This window comes from Dermacentor silvarum, chromosome 5 (genome assembly GCF_013339745.2).
Source record: "Dermacentor silvarum isolate Dsil-2018 chromosome 5, BIME_Dsil_1.4, whole genome shotgun sequence".
NCBI lineage: Eukaryota > Metazoa > Arthropoda > Arachnida > Ixodida > Ixodidae > Dermacentor > Dermacentor silvarum.
Genome location: NC_051158.1, coordinates 181,820,370 through 181,840,186, shown reverse-complemented (window position 1 = coordinate 181,840,186; position 19,817 = coordinate 181,820,370). Strand labels below are relative to the sequence as shown.

Here is a 19,817-nt window from a genome sequence, read left to right as displayed (position 1 = left end):
TCCTGAAATATAAGGACTGCTTCTCGTCGTCGTCAAAAGTTCGGGAAACCCCTGCCGCCAAGCACCGCATCATAACCGACGAATATGTCCGCCCCCTCCGTCAGAGCCCGTACCGAGTTCCGGCGCGCGAACGCCAGGCCATAAGGCAACAAGTCGACGAAATGCTACGCGACGACATCCTCCAGCCGCCTAAGAGTCCGTGGGCGTCCCCCGTTGTGTTAGTGAAGAAGTATGGAAACACGACGTTTCTGCGTCGGTTATCGTCGCCTCAACAAAATCACGAAGACGGGCGTATACCTTCTCCCACGGATTGACGATGCCTTGGATCGACTCTATAACGCAAAGTATTTTTCGTCGATGGATCTCAAAACTGGCTACTGGCAAATCGAAGTCGAGGAGAGAAACCAGGAGAAGACTGCTTTTATAATACCAGACGAACTGTTCGAGTTCAAGATCATGCCGTTTTGTCTTTGCTCGGCACCTGCGACTTTCCAACGCGTCATGGATACACTACTGGCAGGCTTGAAGTGGCAGACTTGCCTCGTCTACATGGACGACGTCGCTGTGTTTGCCTCAAGCTTCGAAGAACATCTCCGGCACCCTGAACCAGTTCTTTAAGCAATCAAGACCTCCGGACTCACGTTGAAGCCAGAAAAGTGCCGCTTGGCATACAAGGAGCTCTTGTTTTGGGGCCACGCCATCAACAATTCTTGAGTGTGCCCTGACCCACAGAAAACGGCGGCCATCACTGACTTTCTTCCGCCCGCCGACAAGAAGGCAGTGCGCAGATTTCTTGGAATGTGCGCCTATTACAGGCGCTTGGTCAAGGACTTTTCGGGGATCGCTGAGCCACTGACGTACCTCACGAAGGCCGACGTCGAGTTCAAGTGGGATACGCCGCAAGTCGACGCTTTTGAAGGACTTAATCGACGCCTGCATTCACCGCCAATACTTGCTCATTTTGACGAAAACGCCGATACCGAAGTGCACACCGACGCAAGCAGTGTAGGGCTGGGCGCCGTGCTTGTGCAGAGGACTGGCGGACTAGAAAGGGTTGTAAGTTACGCTAGCTGGTCGCTGTCGAAGGTGGACACAAATTATTCCACAACCGAAAAGGAGTGCCTCGCCATAATCTGGACTACATCTAAGTTTCGCCCCTACCTCTATAGCAGGCCCTTCAACGTTGTGAGCGACCACCACGCCTTGGGTTGGCTAGCTAACTTGAAGGATCCTTCAGGTCTTCTCGGACGATGGAGTCTGAGACTTCAAGCATTCGATATTACCGTCGTTTACAAGTCCAGGCGAAAGCACTCTGACGCCGACTGCTTGTCTCGCGCCCCCGTCGAACCGCCACCACAGGACGACCAGGATGACGACACTTTCTTGGGACCCATCAGTGCCGACGAATTCGCCGAACAACAGCGAGCCGACCCGGAACTAAGGAGCCTTGTAGACTACCTGGAAGGCAAGACCGTCATTGTGCCGAAGGTGTTCAGGCGAGGATTGGCGTCATTCTTCTTGTAAAACGACGTTCTCCTAAAAAAAAAGTTCTCGCCTCTCCGAGCCAACTACCTCCTCGTGGTACCCTCAGCATTGCGTGCAGAGGTTCTGCAAACTCTCCATGACGACCCAAGGGCTGGAGACCTTGGTTTTTCCCGTACGCTCGCGAGTATACAAAAAGAAATACTACTGGCCTCGCCTCTCTGCCGACGTCGAAAAGCCCAGCCGGACTTCTACAGCCGATCGAGCCACCTCGCCGACCGTTCTAGCAGATCGGGATGGACTTACTGGGGCTTTTCCGGCGTCGATTTCCGGGAATAAATGGATCGTCATAGCTACGGACTACCTCATCCGCTACGCTGAAACAAAATCCTTGCCCAAAGGCAGTGCCGCCGAGGTAGCCCGATTCTTCGTTGAGAACATCCTCCTGCGTCACTGGTGCCCCAGAAGTCCTCATCACCGACAGAGGTACTGCCTTTACGGCAGATCTAACTCAAGCCATCCCGCGATGCAGCCAGACAAGTCATCGCCGGACCACTGCCACCCACCCGCAGACGAATGGCCTCACCGAGCGCCTAAATAAGACCATCGCCGACATGCTGGCAATGTACGTCGACGACGAACACAAGACGTGGGATGCCATCCTTCCGTACGTGACCTTCGCATACAACATGGTCGTGCAAGAAACGACGCACATGGTGCCGTTCAACCTGGTCTACGGAAGCAACTCGGCCACGACGTTTGACGCCATGCTTCCGGACGTCACCGACGAAGAAAATCTCGACGTTGCCACCTATTTGCAGCGTGCCAAAGAAGGTCGACAGCTCGCCCGCCAGCGCACCGAGAACCAGCATCGGACCGACAGCCGACACTACAATCTTCGACGACGCTTCGTCGAGTACCACCCTGGCGATCGTGTTTGGGTCTCGACTCCGATACGCCGACGAGGACTTAGCGAGAAACTGTGGAGTCGCTATTTCGTACCATATAAGATCATCCGACGAATTGGCGCACTGGACTATCAGGTCATGCCAGACGGCATTTCGCAATCACAGCGGCGCCGGGCACAACCTGAAGTCATTCACGTGGTGCTTCTTAAGCGCCACGTGGACGACTTCACCCGCTGACGAACTTAGTTACTTTGTTGCTTTGTTATAATTTTTTATTGCGATAGCAAATATATGGACACTTCAACCGGATTTCTGCCGTCGGCGTCGCCGTCGCCGTCGCCGTGAGGTTCCGTATCGATAAAATCTTCACCACGCGCCGTATGCCCTAGCGGAAGCGTGCGGGGACGCGCGCTATCACGGAGAGCGAACGCACTCAATCTCCCACGCGCAAGCAACGAAGCGGGAAGCCAGCGCCGGAGGGAGCAGGGGGGGGGGGGCACTTCTACTCTGCCAACAACCGCGCTCGTCGCTCGACCGCACGGTCTCTTATCTCTCCCACGCGCAAGCAAGGAAGCGGGAAGCCAGCGCCGGAGGGAGCGGGAGGGGGGGGGGGGTGCGCACTTCTACTCTGCCAACAACCGCGCTCGTCGGTCGCCCCACCGTCTCTTATCTCCACACGGCTCTGACCTTTCTGCACTGTGCATTCGCCGCTCAGTTTCTGTTGAAGCGATAGACCGCACGTACCTTCGCCCGCTGCAGCGTATGGGCTTGCTGCCAGCGTTTTGACAGTCGTTGTCTGCAGTCATTCAGTGTGATCTATTCATGTTTGTTTGTGCGCGCTTACACCACGCTTGTTCATTCAGTTAGTAATAGTCGGGCCACATTTTCCAACGCACGCTACACATGTAATGCTGCCCGGATCGGCAGTGCAGCGCTACAGGTGTGTCCCTTCGCACGCGCGCTGCCCACGGGAAGCGCTTCTCATCAACACCACCGTTTCACACGCGCCTTCTCGTGGTCATCGAGTCTCTCTTCATGTCGGTCTACTTACGCCGCAGCACACCTGCTTACTTAATCAGCTCATGTTTACTACAATTCATATTGCTACCAAAGCTGCTCACCTTACTTCGTATGACATTGCTGTGTTGCTATCGCATTCACTGCTTCGCCCTTAGGGCGAAACTGTGACATCTTTTTCTCTGCATGCGTTCTTTTGTTTTCGTTTCGTGTGTGTAGCATCGAAACAATATTTTTTAAGGCGAGGGTATTCACCCGTATACATGTTTATCTTCCACCGGTGACCGCTTTTCACCTGCTAACAAATATTAAACGTTATCGCTAGGCACAGGACGCGCCTGCATGTATCGGAAGTTTCTCGAACGTTATCGATGCTTCTATCCGTTGTCTCTTGTCACCGATGCTCATGTAATCTGATTGTATGAGCGACGCGAATTGTTTAGAACTTTCTGGAAGACATGCCGGTAGCAGGCATAATTCTTAAACCTTCGATGACTCATGTATGAAAGCCGACGAGTTTCGCGGCTGATAAGATTTCGAGACTGTGTTCGCCGTTATCGTAGTGCTTCGAGAGCAACTTGTTTTTGTTGGCACAGGTTCGCCCAATAAAGTCCGTTTCGTCATTCACAGTTTTGCTACTGTTTTCTTAAATGTCACTACCACGGGACAATACTGTCAAGCACGAAGTCTCGCGCTATGCGCCTCTCTTTCTTCTTTATGCTCGCCATTCCCAAAGGTTTATCGACACCATCCTGATTCCTCAGGACCCAAATAAAGTTCTTCATAGCATACCATCCTTCCCTGGACCCCATTTGATGGCTCTTTAATAGGCCAAATTTTGGGTCGTGCAGAAAAAGCTCATTTGTGATATTTATGTAACGACGATGATACGATGATATACCGGGTGTTCAAAATTTAGCTTTACGCAATTTCTAAAAATCGCCTGTGGCAGGTAGCATGTCTTATACTTGAGCTGGGTTATTCGAAGAGAAATCGAAGCACATATTCAACTAAGTAGCAAAAATTGACTAATTAACTTCTTAGTTAATTACTTTACGACACATATTGCAATTTACGAATTGTAACCGGCGGGTTTGCAAGACGCATCCACTTAAAATTAATTTTCAGGATGACACCAGTTTCGAGATATTATTTCCCAAAGTTTTGAACGAAATACATAGGCGTTCCATTCATTTTTGTGCTTCAATGTATAAAACAGCATTTTGGTAAAAAAAAGTAAGTGGAACAACAGTGCATACTTACGGTGAGTTTGATGGCGCATATTTCCAAACTACTGTCCTTCTGGAAACTCATTCCAAGTGGATGCGCCTTACAAGCTCATCGGCTACATCGGTAAATTGCAACATGATGCCCTTTAGATTAATTTCTCCCTGCTATTCCCAGTTGTAATGTATATGTAAAATTGATTGTTCTTTTCCTACTCCTGCTATACCCAAAGTTTGGCTGCAGTATGTATAGATAAATAAATATGTGTCGTATAGTAATTACCTATGAAGTTAATTAGTAAATTTCTGTTAATAAGTTGAATATGTGTTTCGATTTCTTGTTCTACTAATTTCCGCTTTCGAATAACCCAGCTGAATTATAAGACATATGCTACCTTATGCTCCCTGTTATGGGATATTCTCAAGCACGAAGCTATTCGTAGGTGGTCATTTCGTGGAGCAGCCGAGGGAGATATAGAGACAACCAAGTACAAATTGTATGGGAAGGCCGAAAATGTAATTAATTGGTGGAAGTTGACCAAGGACTGAAGCAAGGATGTCAACTATCTCCATTGTTCTCCGCTCTTTTTGTTAAGGGCATAAGAAAGACGTCCGGAAAACCGTGAATAAAGGTTTCATTTCTCATATATGCGTAATGAACGAACAGTGCCACAGAAGGTCCATGTGTACGGACGAAATAGTGCTACAAGCGGACAATCAAGAGATTTACAGACACTTGCGAGTATTTGTGGCAATGTAGCGGTATATCTAGGCCTTCATTTTACCACAGAGTAATCGGGAATTACGATATTTAAGGAAGATACGAGTAATTACGTTGTGTCAGTTCAACACCAAGTCACACCCATAGAAAGTCAATATGAATACTTCAAAATAAAGAATTACTAAAGGACCCACCAATATAATCTGAAAATAAAGGGGAATCGGAGTGCCGCAATCATGAAACATAGGGCACTTTCGGACCACAATAAATATCAGGTGGTGCGTGGAATCTGGAAAGGATTAATTATGCCAGCCCTTACGTTCGGAAATGTCATTCTGTGCTTAAAATTGGATATCTTGTAGGGGTTGGAAGGTAACCAAAGATTGATAGGCCGGTTGGCTTTGGGAGACCACGGTCGAACCATAAATAAGGCAGTCCAGGCTGACATGGGTTGGGCCTCGGTTGAAGTCAGAGAAGCACAGAGCAAAATTAGGTTTGACAAAAATTACAGAACATATTAAAATAAAACGGCGGCTAAAGTGCACAAGTGTCGATACTTGTTACGAAAGCGTGGGCCCAAAATAGAGGGGTCAAGAATGTTGACAACCAAGTAAAGCGTAATTGAAAGTGTAGATAGACAACCAGGAGTCATTAGAAAGAAAGTGAGAGAAACAGAGACAACGAAATGGATACAAAAAATAACATGGCGATTTACAATTGGAAGGAATAAATTAGAAGAAATAGTCACAGGCCTGCGCGGCACACGCAGCACAGTCACAGCGCAAGCTGATGGAGCGACTCAAGAGTCGCCCCGATTTAGGCACCACGCCCAACGGATCTTCGCGGCAGTCAGTTCGCCTAGTTTTGACGAGAGCGATTTGAACTGTCCGCCCGGCGTCGATGGCGAGCTGCGGCTTGTAATGCTCTCTGCACAGCAGTCTGCTGAGCCCGATCAACCCTTACAACTGCAACTTACATGTCGGGCACGCCGAATTTACAGACACCTTAACTAGATGGCGCCACCATACTGGTGGAGGCTGGAGTCGTCTGCCCCCGCGCGCTTGCCTTATAGGCTATTTTCCGCGGCCCGATAGCAACCGCTTGTGTGGCTCAGTGGTAGAGTATCTGGCTCCCACGCAGCGGGCGCGGGTTCGGTCCCGGCGGGAATCGGGTACTTTTTTCGCGTTTCCGGTGATAGCAGTTACGGCGGCGCGCGCCGTCGGGGGTGGCATCATCGCGACCCGAAACGGCTATTGGAATGAGCCCATAACAGCTACGCCGTAGAATCTGTACCATAGCACAAATGGTAGTGCCTTGCAATTTGAGGATCGAGCTGGTTTCCTATGGACAAAGCCATACCCTGGCAAATATTTGCAACAAGATGATAGAGACCACTCAGCCCATCCTGATGGAATGCCAGGGCGTTCACCCAATGATACTCGTAGGCAACGTAAACATTCCAGAGGCGATTGGATTCATAGTGGACGGAAGCATCGACCGGTAAGCAGTCGAGATAAGCAAGAGAGGTTTAGATTATCGATAGCAAAATATTCTGAACGCCTTTTTTACGGTTTAATTTTTATTAGGTATTACAGTTAGCACCAGGTAAGTCGTAGGCTTGGTTTGAGCGGTGAATTAAATTTTATGCGTAAGTGTCAAATGACCCGTTGAGCGAAATGCAGCTCCACTCACATGGAACCTGGGGAGGTGCGAAGCATGCAGAGATGCACCGCGAATGGGCCCATACTGCCTTAAGCAATGGCTCACAATCCCGTAAACGCGGCCTCCCCATTACGACGACAGAAGAGACGGGAAATTCTACGCTGGAATGATGACGAAGACAGCTGGGGAAGACGACGACTACGACGAACGCGGGAGCACTCGGCACGCGCTTGTGCCAATCGCGGGCCGCTTGCTTATCGTGACGGCGGCGACAGGAGACGCCGACAGCCCGAGCGCATAAGGTGCGTCGCACCTAAAAATGCAAAAAAGAGATTGATACGACCGGATCCATTCCAGGCTTAGGTGGCGGTAGAAGGTATATAGAGGAGATAGGAGGAAGTGAAAAAAAAAGCATAAGATTAAGCAGATATGCATAAAATGCCGCAATGGAAAGCTTGTATAACGTGCCTGACTAATTGAAGCAGGCTGGGTGACCGTTTCTCACCACCCCGTTTTATGGGATGCCAATAAATGATCACCTATGTGCGCGAGAGAAGCCCCGCTGCAGAGGCGTTTCGGCGTTCGCAGTATGGTGTGTTGCTAGATTGCTTCAAAGCTTATCGCATTAGCGTCGACAGCCCTCGTGAGATGCGCTCTGCCGGAACTGCAAGGTTAACTGCACGCTCTGTCAGGTGGTCACTGATTCATCGACTTGTTTGTGCAATGTGAAAACCATTGCTGGACTTGGGGACCTCTAACATGACATAGACCTCGCAGGAGACGAGGCGCCTGGCCTGTCATTTGTCGCAGCAAGTGTTCCCAGAGCGAGTGACTTTCACACTCTCTTAAAGGGAAGCAAATATTTTTCGGTGTGGTGTGCATGTGTGGGAGGTTAGGGGAAATCTATTCCCGGCGCCTGTATACGACGTACCCCTTCGCCTGACATAGGAACCCAAGTAATGCAAACGAAGGAAACTTTGCATAAACAATGCTGAAGATGTACCTGGAAGTGGACGAAAATACAACTTTTCAGAGGTGGGAGCCGAATGTACGCGTACATCTTCCGCATTGCGCGTGCGGCGCTTCACGTTCGATTTACCGCGGCGATCGTCTTTCCGTTATCATTCTCGGGTGTACGTGTAGAAGTTTAGGCTAGGGAATATTAGCCACTGCAATTTACCGGCCATGACGGAGGATGCGGACCTTCCTTTGAGCTTCAGGCGTTACGCATTACGTGTATTTAGGCGCCGGCAACCGGCCAATCAAGCTTCGCATGCCTCTTCATAGCGTTAGTGTTGCCAGTATAGAGCCTGGGATCTGAACGCTTGGAAAGGGGTGTTTTTCCCCAACGCGAAGACGTCCCCACTTCAATAGGTGCATTTGGATGTCACATGAGAAAGGGTCGCCATGGGAGCGGCCCAAATCTCCATTTTCTTGTGCTGATGCGGGTTTCGAGGGGAATTTAGGGCGCAGACGCCTTTCCTAAGCGTATCACCCCTGAAGAAAGCCTAACGCCTGGCCGGGGTACACTTGTGCTAATTTGAACCAGTGGGTGTCATACGGCGGTTAGAATGAAACCCACAACCGCCCGCAGCCGAGGGGGGCGCACTTCAACTATAGCCACCGCTAGAGCAGACCTTGTTCGCATACTGGTGGAATTGGTAAAGTTTAGTTTGTCTAATTAAAGTCTTTTTGTACAGAAATCAGACACTGCAGCAGTGGGCGGATCCACCGTGATTATGTTTTAATTGCATGCACATAAAATTATTTTAGGCAATTCTCAAGACACCAGCATTACAAAGCTTGCGTATAGAAATGTTCTAACCTCTGCTATGTTCTTTGTGTCATACGCTTGATATTTTGCGTAGAACTACTCCAGTAGTTTCGCAGCACATAAACATAATGAATGCCTGAGAAGGCCAGCTTGTGTGCTCTTGTTTGTTTCAGCGTGGCTGGCGGTGCTGAGCGGCGGTGCGCTGGCGTCGCCGGGCGTCACCGGACCAGCCAACAACGAGTCGGTGCGGTTCCTGGTGTTCGGCGACTGGGGTGGCCTGCCTTTCTACCCGTACACGACGCGCATCCAACGAAACCTGGCCAAGACCATGGCGGTCGTGGCGGCTGCCAAGCGCATCGACTTCGTCCTCTCGCTCGGGGATAACTTCTACTTCAAGGGTGTCCGTTCGGTCGACGACCGACGCTTCAAGGCACGTACTCTGAAGGTCGACTTACTCACTTTCCCACTCACATTCCCTCCACACTGGTTGCACAGATGTGATAGAGCATGAGTGAAGTAGAGTGTGTGTGAATATGAATAAGAACAGGAGTTACTGCTGGTAAACAAGAGTACGAACAAAAATCACAGGCGTGGATTTTTTAGTGGATGCGTGCATAAATGTGAGAAACAGTTGGCAAGTGTTAGCGGACGTGAACACGTATGTGAGTTCCGGTGAGTGGGAGGGGACGTGAGCATGAGCGCGTGTAGGTAAGTGCGAATGGAAGCGACAACGAATGCGGGGTGCGGATGTGAGCATCCCCAGACATGAGTAGAAACGCGAATAAGTGCTGACGAACCTGAATCTACATGAGGGCGAGTGAGTACGTATTTCATGCGAAAGTAGCCATGAGTGAGCATCGTCTTATTCTGCCGACCTGGGCGTGGCATACTTACTCCCGCGCGCAATCAAGTCATACCCCGCTTCCTGCAGAGTGCAGCACGTGATGCGCGCTCCCGACTGCCCCAGCGCTGGCGTAGGTCAGTGAGGTGCGCAAGGTCGCAGCGCACGAATTATCACGCATCGATACCGCGTTGAATGTCGTCTGATAGCTTAATTTGAGGACGTACGTGTTTTTTTAACAGCGAAGCTGTTTAAGCCAGCCGTAGTTTGTGGTGCGTGCCAAGAAACTGCCGCGCCGTAGCCATGGCAACCCGGAAGAGGAGGAGGAGACCGGTTGCGCATGCTCGGCCAGCTCACTGCCTTCCCGACCCCCGCCTCTTTTCTCTCCGCGGCGCGCTGAGCCAGGAGAAAAAAAATCTGGCCGATTGATATCGAGCAGCTGGCCTCCAACTTAATAATTCACTCTGCCTTTGTTAGGGTACGGCTGGCATATGCAACGACATACTCGTCATAGCCGTCTTTGCGTTGGGCGAGGATGGCACCAAGACCGACACCGCTAGCGTCCGTGTGAATTTCAGTAGGCGCATTGGGGTCAAAGTGGCGCAGTACTGGAGGGGACGTAAGGAGCCGGCGGAGCGTCGTAAATGACTCGTCGCAATCGGGATTCCATGCCGAGAGGTCAGCGCTGCTGGCAAGTAGCTGAGTCAAGGGGGCGATAATAGAGGCGAAATTACGGATGAAACGCCGAAAATAAGAGCACAAGCCGATGAAGCTACGGAGCTCTTTAAGAGTGGCTGGCTGGGGAAACTCGGCAACGGCTGGCAGTTTGGCGGGGTCTGGTAGGATTCCCTCTTGTGAAACGACGTGGCCTAGAATCGTAAACTGTCTGGCACCAAAATGTCATTTCTTCAAGTTTAATTGCAAACCAGCGGCCGTGAGACACTCAAGAACTTGCTCGAGGCGATCGAGATGAGATGCAAAATTGGGAGAAAAGACAACTATGTCGTCTAAGTAACAAAGACAGGTACGCCACTTAAGTCCCCGGAGGATAGAATCCATCATCCTCTCGAAAGTCGCAGGCGCGTTACACAGGCCGAAGGGCATCACATTAAATTCGTATAACCCGTCAGGGGTCACAAAAGCCGTTTTTGGACGGTCCGCTGCAGCCATCGGCACTTGCCAGTAGCCAGAGCGGAGATCCAGGGAAGAAAAAAATTCGGCACCTTGTAGGCAATCGACAGCATCGTCTATTCGTGGTAGAGGATAAACATCCTTACGTGTGATCTTGTTTAGTCGGCGGTAATCCACGCAAAATCTGATTGAGCCGTCCTTTTTCCGCACCAGTACGACCGGAGAAGCCCAAGGACTGTGTGACTGCTGGATCACGCCGCGTTGCAGCATGTCATCGACTTGTTCACTGATGACGCTGCGTTCGGATTGTGACACTCGGTAGGGACGCTGACGCAGTGGAGCATGGTGACCGGTGTCAATATGGTGAACAACCGCTGACGTGCGCCCAAAACAAGGTTGGCCAAGGTCGAAAGAGGTCCGAAAACGGTCAAGGAGTTGAACGAGCTGATTGCGCTGAGCTTGCGGGAGCGCGTTATCGACACTGCGCAAGAAGACGTCGTGGTCTGGTGAGGCGGGAGCGGCGGCAGAAGTGACGGCATCGATAGGCAGTGGTGTCGTATCGCAAGGCGCATCAAACGGAAAGATGGCATCAAAAGTGTCGAGACGCCCAACAGATTCGCCATGTAATAGAGTTGAAGGGCAGGGAAACGGATTACACGCATAAACTGCACTGGAATCATCATCAAGTGAGACGACTGCGAACGGTAGGACAACGTTCCGGCGACGCGCACATTCCTCAGACGGTACAAAAAGTGCAGTTGAATTGGGGACAGCGTCACAGGTGACGGACACTAAGGCGACAGAGAAGGCAGGGATGATGACGTCAGCAGCGACAACCACTTTAGCAGACGGGCGAGGGTCATCGTCGGTTGCGGTACAGAACGGAGACAAGGCGAGTTGTGCACGTTCGCAGTCGGCCAATGCATGATGCGCGGAAAGGAAGTCCCAGCCCAGGATAACGGCGTGCGATGCATGAGAAAGGACGACAAATTCGAAAATGTAGAGCGCATCTTCAATTAAAACACGAGCGGTGCAGGTGGCCGAAGGCTTGACGTGCTGCGAGCTCGCTTTGCGTAGCGAAATATCAAAAAGCGGAGTCGTCACTTTGTTCAGTTTGCGGCAGAGAATCTCACTAATCACACAAACAGCTGCTCCTGTGTCGACAAGAGCGTTCGTCGCGACACCGTCTATAAACACTACAATCTCGTTAGGCGACGAAAGAAGAGGCCTTGCAAATTTCGACGACGGCGCAGTTCTTGCCTCAGGAACTGCGGCTGTTAGTTTTCCTCCTGGTCATGGTTGGAACGGCGAAGCATGGGGGAAGGGGAGCGGCAGCGGGGAGAAGGAGATCGGCGTGAACTGAAGGCGGGGCGACGTGAATACGAGTCCGTGGCGTCAGATGTAAGACGGTGTGTAGCTTGCTGAGGGACGTGGCTAAGGTTGGGAGCGCCATCGCGAAAATAGAGTCCGCGGCGGCGACAGAAGCGCGCAACATGTCCCGGAATACCGCAAGCGTAGCACACTGGCCGGTTGTCCGGAGTGCGCCAGGGGTTTAGAGGTGGTCTCGGATGCGAGAACGGTACGTAAACCGGCCGTACCGGACTTGGCGGAGTGTAGAAGTTGGTGGCTGGGCTGGATGGGACTGGCGTCGGTTGGGCATGAGATCGTGTAAGGGCCTCAGCATAAGTTAGCGGCGCCGTTACTTGCGGCGGCGCCGTAACGTGCGGCGGCGAAGCGGGGGACGGGAGGGCCTCAGCAACTTGCGTCTGGATAACCCGACGAAGCGACTGGTCCAGTGGGGGGAGAGGCTCAGTGACCGATGCCACAAGAGAGAGCTGACGCTCAACTTCCTCACGTACGTATTGCTGAATTTGAGGCCGCAACGAGGTGTAATCAAAACCAGCGCCGCTGGGAGCCAAAGCTGAAAGGTCAGCCGTTTCCATTCCAGGGCGACGTGTGGAGATGCGCTGTTTGCGCAGCTCGTCAAAGCTCGTCAAACGTGTTCGGCGTCGCCAAGCAACAGCGCTCTTGGCACTGTGCCAACCTTGGTTAGCCTGCCTGTGTTCGTGGCATGCCAGCAACGCTCTCGGTCGTAGGCGCCGGCGCGTCCAGTGCTAGTCACGCGAAATGTCGCCAACGCGTTCGGCGTCGGCAAGCAACACCGTTCTTGGCACTGTGCCAACCTTGGTTAGCCTGCTTGCGTTTGTGGCATGCCAGTAACGCTGTTGATCGTAGGGGCCGACGCGTGCAGCGCTTGTCACGCGTAATGTCGCGAAAGGGAAGGTACTTCCGGAAATGATCGCTCCAGAATACCTGCCTACATCGGTAGTTCAGTTAAACCAACTTAAGACCTAGCAGCAACCAAGTTAATACCTAGCAGTAGCAGCCAGTAATACTTGAGGATCGACAGTTTCACTGCGCCTAAACTTTGCACGACGCAGTGCAAACTTGCCCGTTTTTTAACCATGACAAACCTTTCTTGCATCCATTACAAAGCGACGCAAAGATAATCATTTTGTTTTCTGATAGACATACTGATGCGCTACTGGAAGAATCATCCTTGCATTGTTCAGTTTCAAAAGCTTTCACTACTTCTCTGGCTATCTTGAGGGAACGCTACAATAGAAGCGTGTAGTCTTTAAATTTAATATTAGAATCTGTACAGGGTATCAGTTGCACTTCTGGCAGTATATACTATATTAGCATATATAGTCAAGGGCTCGACGAAATATCATCTGACAAGGAGCAAACATTGTGAGAAAAAGAAACACCCTCTAAAAGTAGAAGAAAAAAAAACATTGACGTTTTTTTAACGTTTTTTTATATTTTTAGATCTTTATTCACCGTTTCTGATATTTATTGAACTTGACCTTTTTCTTTCTGCTTCTGACGATTAGCATACTAATAGTTCTGCCTGTAATATTGTTGTGTTCCTTTGATCTAAAATTGGCATGACTGTTCGACTGGACCAATATAGAAGACAATATCAAGGATGCCTGTCACGAGCTTGCAAACAACTGATTTGAGTAGTTGCAAATCATTGTCATCCCTATATTGGAGGAGGGCTACACCTGTGGATAGAACGTTCGTCTGTCACTCTGCGTCGTAAGTGTATGTCTCCCGATGGCCTCCTTCCGTGGGCTGCAACTTTGCGATGAGGCAGCCAGCTAGCCCCGCAGTCTATAGTCTCGATGACGATGATGCAGGTACAGTAACATGCAGGTGCAGTAACACAAGCAGGAAAAAAATAAAATAAACGAGAACCCTCACTTTACACTTTATGCTAGAACTTTTTTAATTGATTCAAAAATGTTATGCGAGTCTTATCTTCAACAAAGTTATGCGTGGCTCTGCTATCGCAAACACCAGAGACCATCGGAGCTCGGGAACGCCTAGTAAAGTTGTGGCAAACGACACACTTATGGTACCTTCGGCTGAGCCACCCTGGCACCGTGGCAGTGCAGCGGAAATTCCGCCAAACACTGCCCGAGTTCACCTTTCGTTCCTGCGAGACGAACGTGCGAGCCACCAAACAGGAATTTGCGACTGTAGCGCCCTCTGCGAGATACATGATGAATTCGAAGTTCAGCAGACGACGCTTTATTACATAGGCCACTTATCACTTGGTCTCGCCGTGATTTTCAGACGTGAACAAGGTCAAGCATTTTATTGATGACAAATGCTTGAAATATGAAGCGTTTTCGAAACTGAAAAGAAACGACGGAAACGAAAGTTACCGCATCAAAGGCAGAAAGTGATGCTGCAGCTTAATACCTCATCATCGGATGACGCCGTTAGAACGGTGATGAAATTGTTCATCTTCGACGGCTGCTCTCGTCAGCGCTCCTGGTTAGCAGCGATGATCGACTGCATTGTCTTCGCTGACCGATTACCTACTGGATTCTAGCATCATAAGTAGTCTCGTGCTAGCCACACAGAGACACAGCTTCCATCATAACCGCCTGCTACTAAAAAGAGCCTGAATTGAACGGCCCGTTTTCGTCGTCTGCTGCCGCGCACTGCTCGACGGGATCACACCGCGGTCCCCCGTCGATTTCTGCGGTGGCACGGTGGCGCGCACTCGTGTCGTGTTCGCCCCAGCTGAACATGTGCCATCACACGCGTGGCACCCAGACGAACGTGCGGCACCGCGCGAGTGCACTGAAAACGGCACGAGTGCCGTCAGCCGAAGGTATCATTAGTTTCCTGGCGTTTAGGATTTCTTCGCGATGTCCGGCGTAGTATCGCGATGAATTCAACCGGCCACGTTCACTAGCCTCCGGATCTTCATTTATTCGCCTACGCGAACTCTCGGCTTCCTTCAATCTAAACTCGGGATGTTCTCTTCTGCCACACTTGATTTCAGCTTCCCGAGCTCTCGCTTCAGTCTATCGGAAGCGACGAGTGTCCAGTTCTCTGGTAGAAACCTGCCGAGCCGCTGCCAGTGGCATCAGTTGCAGTCACGGGCACCAGGCGCTTTCGGCGCGAACGCGGGGAAACGTGGTCGGCGTGGGCAGCAAATCCACGCGTCACACTACCACCTGCCTCACTCCTTCTCTCCATCTCGCATCCGCTTTGCTGCGTGATGCTATTTTTATACTCTGCTTTTACTCTCTCTCACCTCTCTCTCCACCAGCTCGGCGTAGCTGCTAACGACGGAGTGGTCATTATAGCGAGGTTCTAACAGCTCGGCCGTAAAATCTGAGGACACCTAAGCACTTATGAGTTGGGAATGAGAAAGCATTAAGTTCCAACTGAGCACCGCAGCGCGGGCCTTCTGTCTGTCTATCTGAAAAACTTTATTTAACGTAGACAGAGGAAGCTTGAGGTGGCCCGGAGGGGGCCACCTCTCACACTCACTAGGTGGGCTTCTCATTACAGGAGCCCATTGGCGGCCACCGCGGCTTGTGCTCGGTCGACCAGGGCTTTCGGACTCGCCAGGTTGGAGCAGCCGAGCAGGGCTGCCTCCCAGTCCTCCCGGGTGGGGTTTGGTTTTGGGGTGAGGTTGGGGGTTGATTGGCATCCCCACACCATGTGGAAGATGCCCGAAGACTTCTCCGCACAGTGCGGCCATTTTCCTGTACAGGCAGGATCAAAGTGCTTTAAAACTGCCGGGCACAGCAGTGTTTTGGTGTAAAGGCGGAGGAGTGTACTTTCCTCTGCCTTTGTAAGGCCCTTACAGGGCTTAGGATAAATTGCGTGGCCGAATTGGTGTAGTAGAGTAATTTCTCGAAAAGGTTAGGGCCGGATTGGGTTCGGGATCCATTTCGGAAGGGTCTGAAAGCGTTTCCCGGAGAGTGAGCGCGCGGGCAGCGGCGTCTGCCGTTTCGTTGCCTTCGAGGCCCATATGAGCAGGAGCCCATACGATCGTTCGAGACGCGGGGGCCCCGAGGTAGTCACTGTTTTGAAGGATGCGAGACGCACTGCGAGCAATTTACCCCTGTTCAATATTTCTGCAGGCCCCTCTCGAGTCGGTAATGACGACGCGCGTGTCCTGGTCTGCGGCAGCTAGCGCGATGGCAACTTCCTCCGCATGTGTTATGTCTTCAGCGCTGAATGTTAGGCCATTCACCGCGACGTTTTCATGGACGACTGCGGCCGTGTACCACCCCCCATGGTGAGGGCTGGAGGCGTCCACGCAGAAGATTCTGTGTTTGTTCCCATAGTGGTGGGCCAGTGCCTCCGCCCGCGCAAGGCGCCTGCCACTGTGGTCGTCACGTGTCATGTTGAACGGAAGAGGCCGCACGTGCAGGGCGTACCTCTAGACTTCGGGGATGCGTACGCGCTCTTCCATCAGTGTTGGGTGCTGGATGTATAGTCGGGCTAATAGGCGGCGTCCCGACGGCGTCTTTGAATGTCTTGTATATTGATTGGTCAAGTGTGCCTCTCGGAGCTCCGCGAAAGTGTTTACCATCCCCAGGCCCATGGGGTGGTGGTTGGACGTGGTTATCGGGAGATCAAGGGCAGGCTTGTACATCTTCCTGAGAATCACCTCGAGGGCGTTCTCGTCATACTTGCGCAGGTGGAGGTAAGGAGTTGAGTAAAGGACTCGACTGGTCACGAATGCATGCGCCAGCCGCCAGGCATCTTTGCACCGTAACCCCCCGCGTTCGTTGGAAACCCGGTGGACCATCCGGCCCACCTGGTCCCCCAACTTACGCAGTTTGGCAGTTGTCGTATCAACTCGTTTGCGTTTGTGGATAAAGAGACCGAGCACTCGAATCTCATCGTGTTCGGGTATCGGGCCGCTGGCCAGGAATAGCTCCATTTTGGTGGTGCACTTAGGTGACGGGCGAATGTGCACAAATTCGGATTTGAATGGGGAGCACAGAAGGCCGCAGCGGCGGGCGTAGGCGTCCACGATCTCCGCCGCTTGCTGCAGGTTGGCCTCAATGTCTCCAACCGATCCGTGTTTGGCCCAGATGGTTATGTCGTCGGCGTACAGCGCGTGCTGGGCGCCTTCGGCCTTCGCCAGCTGAGCCGCAAGCTTCATCATGGCCAGATTAAAAAGTAACGGCGAGAGGACCGCGCCCTGTGGGGTACCTCTCGTTCCCAGTTGATAGGGGCCATGTTCTTCGTCTTGTATTCGGATGAAAGATTGTCTATCCGAGAGAAATTGCTTGACATACTGGAATGTGTTATGTCCACAGTTGGTCTGGGAGAGATGTTGCAGGATAATTTCGTGTGTGACATTGTCGAAAGTCCGCTTTAAGTCTAGGGCGAGTATAGCCTTATCGTTGAGGGGGTATTCGACAGGGTTGACAGTTTCTCGGTCGAGTTGAAGCAGAACATCCGGCGCGGACCGGTGCGGGCGGAATCCAAACATGGTGCCTGCGAATTCATTTTGGTTTTCCAGAAACCCAGACAGCCTGTCCCGCACCATGGTCTCCATCAGCTTTCCCGCACAAGACGTGATGGAGATGGATCGGAGGTTGTCTGTGTTTATGGCTTTGCTGGCTTTTGGAATGAAAGTTACCGGAGCGGTCTTCCATTCGATTGGGAGGGGTGCCTCACCAAGCCAGATCGAGTTGATGAAAGCGAGGAGGGTATCGTAGATTGGCAAGCAGTTTCACGGTTATCTTGTCCCGTCCCGGTGCCGTTCCTCGTTTCATTTTAGCTAGGGCCGCCTTCATGTCATGCAGCTGGAATGGGTTATCCAGCTCCGCGTTCTCTGAACCTGCATACGAGTACGCGGGCCCTCGGGGGTCCTGTTGAGTGCAAAGGTTCTGGTCGCGTAGTTTGTACCCTAATTTTGAGGTATCTCCATCGAAGCTATGAATAGCTCGTTGGAGATGTTTTTGTGTCTCGGCGCGTGTTTGAGTCGGATCAATTAGGGCGCGGAAGAGGCGCCACGTGCTCCGGCTAGACATTTGTGTGGCCGCCGTGTTACAGCGGTCCACCCAGCTCGAGTCGGCGAGCTGGGCCGCGTACACTGCCGCTCGCTGCGTGAGCTCGGCAATGCGAATTTTGAGCTTTCTATTATGTTTTTGGCGGCGCCATCTGCGGACGAGGCTGTGCCGCGCCTCCCAAAGGTGCAGAAGGTGGTTGTCTACCTCCGGCGTTGCCTCCGAGAGTTGAATTTGGGTTTCCGTCGAACGAAGGTGTGCAACCAATTCTTGTGCCCACACGTGGTATCCTTGTTCGTGGATAGAGGCCGAATTAATGTATCTTTGCCGGAACTTATTCCAGTCGGGGAGCCCAGCTTGTGCGTGTGGTCTTGCCAATGGTTTAGTCATTACGGTGGTAGTGATAAGGCAGTGGTCACTCCCGAGAGTTTCCTCGGTGTTGGCCCATTCTGCGTGTCTAATGTTTTTGGTCAAGGTAAGATCCGGACACGTATCCCGGGTCACAGAGTTACCCACTCGCGTGGGATATGCAGGGTTGGTGTGGAGAGTCAGGCCCAGCGTGGACGCAAGTTCCGCTAGCTTGCGTCCACGCTTCTCCTCACGCACGTACCCTCAGAGAGTACTGTGGGCGTTGAAATCGCCCACAATCATCAGGGGGTCCCTGCCCGCAGCCTTTAGAGCGCGGCTAAAGAGCGCTGCGAACGTTACATTTTTGAGTCTCGGGGAACAGTATATGTTGAGTATGTGGAGTGGTGCATCGTGTTTCTTGAGCGGAAGAAGTGTCACCATCACATACGAATATTCAATTTCAAGTTCCAAGTCGACTAGATTAGCTGTATAATTTTTATGCACATAGATGCAGGAAGAGGGGTCCTGCTGGAAGGTGATGTAGCTTGTAATGGTGGCGCCGCTCCCTGGCTCCTGGAGGGCAACCACCGCCGGAAGCGAGTCGAGAGTTGAAAGGAAATGTCGGAGATTCGCCCGCTTCGCGCGGGACCGGAAGCCCCGACAGTTCCACTGGACAATGTTAACAGGGGTGGCCGAATTGGTTTTTGTGGAGCGCCTGATCTTAGGGCTGCTCGCCATGGTCAGTTAGGCTGAGGTTGGATTGTAGTGACGCTGCTCCGGAGCCAGCACTCACAAGGAGGGCGCAGTCCTCCATACCGGAGAGCGAGCAGCTGTCGTCATCGTCTACATTGGGGGTGCGTCTAGAAGTTTTGAGAGGGCGGCCGGATACGTCCTTGTAGAGACCGCCGTGCCTGCGCGAGGGGCGCGAGGAGTGCGCAATTTGTTGGGCAATCATAGTGGGGATTGTATCTTGCAATTTTGAGATGGCGGTAACCATCATTGAGATTTGATTTTCCAAGGCGGCGAATCGGGCGTCTATGGCCCCGAAACGGGCCTCGAAACGGGCCTCGAATGCGGCCTCCGGGCTTGTTGCCGCCTTCGGCTCCACGAGCTCACTTTCCATTACCTCAGTCGCGGGGAGGGAGGGAGGAGAAAGAGGCTGGTTGATTTTGGATTCGAATTCGTTTATTTTCTTTAGCAGCATCTCGTTTTGAGCCCTGAGTGCTGCTATTTGATCTTGCTCGGCGCTCCGCGCGCTTGGGAGGAGAGTAAGAGGGGGGGGGGGGGGGGGGAAGAAGCAGCCCCGCCCGAATTGCTCACCTGGCATCCATTTTTAACGGCATTGACCCAGGCCCCGGTTT

At 51.9% G+C, this 19,817-nt stretch overlaps 1 protein-coding gene and 1 pseudogene across 1 annotated transcript in view; one reads left to right on the top strand and one right to left on the bottom strand.

Annotated features, from left to right (window-relative positions):
• The window catches only part of LOC119454624 (tartrate-resistant acid phosphatase type 5), a 185,670-nt gene that overhangs the window by 31,802 nt on the left and 134,051 nt on the right, over positions 1–19,817 (top strand). The window contains exon 2 of the mRNA XM_037716503.2: positions 8,964–9,220. Within this exon, the coding sequence (XP_037572431.2) occupies positions 8,964–9,220 (257 nt within the window). The remainder of the gene's footprint in view (positions 1–8,963; positions 9,221–19,817) is intronic.
• LOC125945242 (uncharacterized) lies at positions 15,638–16,487 on the bottom strand (annotated as a pseudogene).